This window comes from Etheostoma spectabile, chromosome 14 (genome assembly GCF_008692095.1).
Source record: "Etheostoma spectabile isolate EspeVRDwgs_2016 chromosome 14, UIUC_Espe_1.0, whole genome shotgun sequence".
Classification (NCBI taxonomy): Eukaryota; Metazoa; Chordata; class Actinopteri; order Perciformes; family Percidae; genus Etheostoma; species Etheostoma spectabile.
The window spans coordinates 19,262,490-19,267,904 of NC_045746.1; the positions used below are offsets into that span (position 1 = coordinate 19,262,490).

At 43.7% G+C, this 5,415-nt stretch overlaps 1 protein-coding gene across 1 annotated transcript in view; it reads left to right on the forward strand.

Moving 5' to 3' along the window:
* macf1a (microtubule actin crosslinking factor 1a) overlaps positions 1-5,415 on the forward strand; it is a 213,792-nt gene that overhangs the window by 98,944 nt on the left and 109,433 nt on the right. The window contains 4 exon segments of the mRNA XM_032536093.1: positions 401-490; positions 2,464-2,523; positions 2,525-2,542; positions 4,075-4,167. Coding sequence (XP_032391984.1) covers positions 401-490; positions 2,464-2,523; positions 2,525-2,542; positions 4,075-4,167 — 261 coding nt within the window.

Genomic DNA, 5,415 nt, shown 5'->3' on the forward strand with positions numbered 1-5,415 from the left:
CTGTCTGTCTGTCTGTCTGTCTGTCCTTCTGTCTCACTGAGTGTTCCACTTTCAAACGAGCACTGATGCTGATCAGGCTGCTGCTGAGTCACCATGTCAGCAGTGGTTGCCACCATTGACAACCTACCCCCACTCCCAGTGTTTGCATGGTCATGGCAACAGAGACAAGGGGCCACAGCTGGTGCCTCGTCTCTGTTGGCTTGGCAACCACTGCCACCAGCACCGTCAGCTGTGGGGCCAAATCGGCCTGGCAGATGTCAACAGTGTTGAGTCAACAGAGGGTTGATTGGAGTGTGTGATTGACTATTTTTCTTTCTGTTTTTCTTCCCTTCTCATTCCTTTCCCTTCATTCCCTTCTCACCTAACCTCTTCCTTCCCTCTTTCCTACCTCCTTTCTCAGGTGAGGAAACACATCACAGACCTGTACGAGGACCTGAGGGATGGACACAACCTGATTTCCTTGCTGGAGGTCCTCTCTGGAGTCACCATGGTATGCATTGTTAACACACACACACACACACACATCTTACTTACCAATATTTTCCATCACACACGCCTCCTCTACTCTGTTACACACCCTATCATCCCCAGGTCAGTGCAACACAGTCCTGAGAATGTGGCACACACTCTTCAAAACTAACGCTGGAGTTCGAGAGGCAGTTAAAACTTTTCCAGCTTGAAGGTTTTAGACATTCTGGGTGACTCCCTGCTCCAGGCTGGCACACTGTTAATGGTTGTTAGTTTGAGCACCAGTGGCCCGACTTTGCTCAGCATGATGATGTAAGAGCCTTAGTCCTAATGCTGACGGATGAACGAGCCACAATGTGACGCAGGCTGGTTTAGTGGCAGACAGGTAGACTAACAGAAACAGACGGCTGACTCTGGTCTGCTTATGTACACACACACACTCACACAAAGGACACACTGCTCCTTCCTGACCCTGTCACCATCATGAACAATGATCGGAGTGAGTTAAACTGACTTTTTTCACAGTGTTTTCATTATTTTATTTTACGGTACTTTTGTCCCTTTTTTCACTTGGGCCTGCCCTCTTTCATTCTGTCCTCCTTATCCATCAAATCTCACACTTCATCTCTTCTTCCTCTTCCTCTCTTTCTATCTCTCCCCCCATCTCCTTTTGTTACCATAGCAACAGAAAAGTGGGCCTACCCAGAAAAGGGCGTACACCTCGCGGGCCCCCCCTCTCATCTTGCTCGGAGGGGGGGAGGAGGAGGAGGAAGGAGCTCAGGGAGTATGTTTGAATCAACCCTTCTCCCCCTCTACCGCTCACCGCTCGCTCTGTCACTTCTGACCTTTGACCCCTCAGCTTCACCCTCTGCCCCCAATAGGTGGAGCTGTGTGGCTGCATGAGAATGCTGTGCCACTGACTTCTGACCAGAAACCATACCGGGCTGCACATGACACCATACAATGCTGTGTTACTATATCACGCTACATGCCGGCTGTCATTTCTGTTGGATTACAGCATCATAACATACGTGTTGATGGTTTTTATGTTTAAATTATGTGTTTCTCTTTGAGCAGACAGACAAACAGACAGACAGACATATTGTCATGCATCTCCTTTTCTATAAAGGGATCAGGGAAGGTAGCAGTGGAATTGGAAACAATTAGCTATTTTGGAGAAAGTTTTGGACTGAAAATGTAAACATATTTCTGAAGCGGTAATAGGAACAATCACTGTGATAAAAAGGTATATTGCAATCAAAGAGTCTTTCCCTCTGATTGGATGGAAGATGTCTGAGCAGGTTGACTTGGTTTAGTAGCTCAGCACGCTGAGCGCCACAGATAGAGGAAAACATGCAATGGCGCAATTTGCGTGTCAAGCTTATTCTTAGTAATGTGTGTGGCATAGAAAACACATACACCATCTCTCCTCTCCTCTCCTCTCCTCTCCTGTCCTCTCCTCTCCTCTCCTCTCCTCTCCTCTCCTCTCCTCTCCTCTTGCTGATGTGATGATGACTAATCCTGAGTGTACCTTTTTTTACCAGCACAGTGTGAACCCACATCTGCATCCTGCACTCATGAACTTTTTGCGGCAAAAGTGTGTTTGTTATGTTTGTGTCTATTTGTGTCTGTTCTTTCTTTCTTTCTTTCTTTCTTTCTTTCTTTCTTTCTTTCTTTCTTAACATTGTGAAAATGTGGCATTGGATGAAGAAAATGAGAAGAATTATCTGATATGAAGTTTGCATGGTTTGGGTGTAGTGTGCTCCTGAGTTGTGGCATGTCTTTAACAGCTCCTGTTGAAGACAGCGCCCCCAGAGGACCAATTCACGTCAATACAACTGCGCTGACCTTTTACTTCACTGCACTGTGGATGGAATTCAGCTTTATTTGCACTCACTGCTGCCTCCTGAGTTTGTGTCACTAAAAAAACTACTGAGTTTAAATTGGTTTGTTGACTTTCCTCATTATTTTCTCTCTCCTTTCTTTTCTTTCCAGCCCAGAGAAAAGGGCCGAATGAGATTTCATCGACTACAGAATGTCCAAATAGCGCTGGACATTCCTCAAACAGAGACAGGTACACACACACACACACACACACACACACACACACACACACACACACACACACAAACACCGACCACACACACACACACCACACACACACCACACACACACACACACACACACACACACACACACACACACACACACACACACACACACACACACAGTAGCTTGTTAATTGAGCAGACAGTTTGGTCATATATAATCCCATGAAATGAGTCAGAGGAAACACTTGTTCCAGATCTGTTGTTGTAATCTCTGAATTAAGACAAACGTGATGAAAATGTCTAGCTCTATCTCATTAATAGCCCTGTTTGTTTCCATAAGGAATATATAATTAGGACACTTGAAGGGTACTCTGACAGCGCAAGCCTCTGCTAAGGCATGCCCTATTTCACAATGTTAATGCAGTGTGAAATTTCTTAGTTGGATCTCATTTTTTTTCCAATTTTTCTAACACCACATGAATGGAGCCAAACGCCCTATCTTGCAAATAATTTGTCCCTGCCCCGGGATTTGGATCCACTCCAAAATTCAATGTGTTTTTCCTTGGCTCATGCTACACCCTTACATCAAGTTTCACCAAGACCTAACAGACAAGCCAACCAACCAATAGACAAACTAACAGACAAACCAACAAACGACCTACAAACAGACAAACAGAGCCATAAACATAACCTCCGTGTTGGAGGGAAGTATCTTAAGTATTAGTGCAGTGTGGGGACTGTGCACATGCGTTCATAATGTTTTGTACAGATTTCAAGCTATTGGTAATGCACGTCACAGCCAAACTCATTTTCAGGTGTCTGTGTGGGATAGTTTGTGTGAAAGTTATTTGCAAGCTTCTCCAAACATGCCTGGTGTCAAATAGACTTTTATGTATTAAAGTTCCTGGTTGCTATTTATAGTCCTGTGCAGCAAATTCTGCAAAGTTTTCATAAGGAGTGATTGGCAATACTTTTCATCCAGGGACTGAGCAGTTTAGAAATTTGGTGTTAGGAAGAGAGAAATATATAGAACTGTTCTTTTTTTCAACATTTTTCATAAAGCACCTACAGACTTATCTGCACCCCCCCCCCTCCTCTCTTACTGCGTCTTTCATTGTTCTGTCTCTATCATGAATTAACCTTTCTCACTTAACTGCATACTGCACCTTATTGTTTACTTAAACTGCAGCTCTTTCTCTGCTCTAAAACGCACTCTTCCTCCATACTTTATCTCTCAAGTCCCCGTCTTTCTTCAACTGCGTCTCTCTCGTCTCGTTCCTTAGAGGAAGCAGCCATGGAGGACTGACCTTTTTTCTCTCTGAATCCTCTAAATTTCACTGTAGGTCTAATTATACAGCCCGGGTGGCTTGGCTTAGCCGAAGCCACAAGATTTAACTAGGTCTCTTTGCCATAATGGAGCATTTGGAGCAGAGATAATTTTTCATCGTTAAATGTTGAAAACAAACATGATTTATGTGTTTTCTTAGCAGGTCTTCTCCTTTTGAGCATTTTGTTACGGAACCAAACCAAAGCTCTTCTGTTTCCCTCTTTTCAGGTCAAACTCGTGAACATCAGGAATGATGACATCACCGACGGGAACCCCAAGCTGACGTTAGGTCTCATCTGGACCATCATCCTTCACTTCCAGGTCTGTGCCCAGCTCTATGCTGTTCTGTGGCTTCTGGCTTTGTGTTTCCTGTGTTGGACTCAATTAGTGGTTATTTCAGTCAAACCGGCATGAACATAACTTCTTGAGTTCTCGATTTGAAAAGCTTAATGGGCAGCTAAAGGTTCTCATATCCAGCTCTTATTGACATATTATCTCTAATTAATTATGTAATAATGAATTATTACCCGCATCAGTACCGCTGATTCTACTTATCTGTGTTGTCCTGTTGTTACCCAGCATCTCTGTCCAGCTGTAGGGATTTGAGAGGTGTGTGTGTGTGTGTGTGTGTGTGTGTGTGTGTGTGTGTGTGTGTGTGTGGGTGAATAAAAGGTTGTTTGTTTTTTTTACCAATGAGGGAAAATTTACAAAGACTGTGTGCACGTTGATATTTTTCTTTAACAGCCATGCTAGTTGGATTTACACATGTTACTGTAGTTGCACTCATTGCACGTTTCATGCAGGTGAGTGTTTTATAAGTGTATTAAGGGGTATACAATGTGACTCTGTGCTCAAAGGCATTTGGACATATCAGTGATTTAATCATGTTGTTGTCCTCAGTCTGTGGCATAGAACCACCTCTGAGCAAGGCCTTGCAGGAAGTTGTCCTTCAAACATCTTGAGGATGCTGTTTGGCAGTTAAAAAAACTCAGGGGTAAAGGGAGCACAGGAGACTTGTTCAGTCCGTAACCCTGCAACCTCGATTTTTAGGAAGAAAAAAAACAGCATTGTGTCAGTCATTTTAACGGTTGTGTATTCTTTCTTTTTCATTACACTTGGGCTCCCATTACCACCCTTTGAGTTTATACAAAACATTCCCAGCATCTCATTTTTATTTTATGTTTTATTGCTGGAACATTTTTTTTTCCTGTTGATTTTGTAAAAAAACGTCCACAAGCCTGTTGTAGTTGCTATGGTTGACCACTAGACTGTGCTGTGATGTGACCCTAAGCAAGGTGAGCCTGCCAGCTGGTTGCTATGGAAACAGTAGTGCGGTGCACCCTGTTACAACTGTTTCAGTGGGCATGACTCAGCAGAACATCTTGTTACAGAGAGAGAGACGACAGGACTTACCCAAAGATGACCGACAGGACTGGGGCTGAAACAGGCTGTTCTGGTGGAAATCAATGGAGGAGGTTTAACAATAAATAAAGAGATGGAAAGAGTGAATTGCCCGCAGAGCAGCAACTAGTTTCAGAGTTCAGTGGGTTCATGAGATGACGACAGATT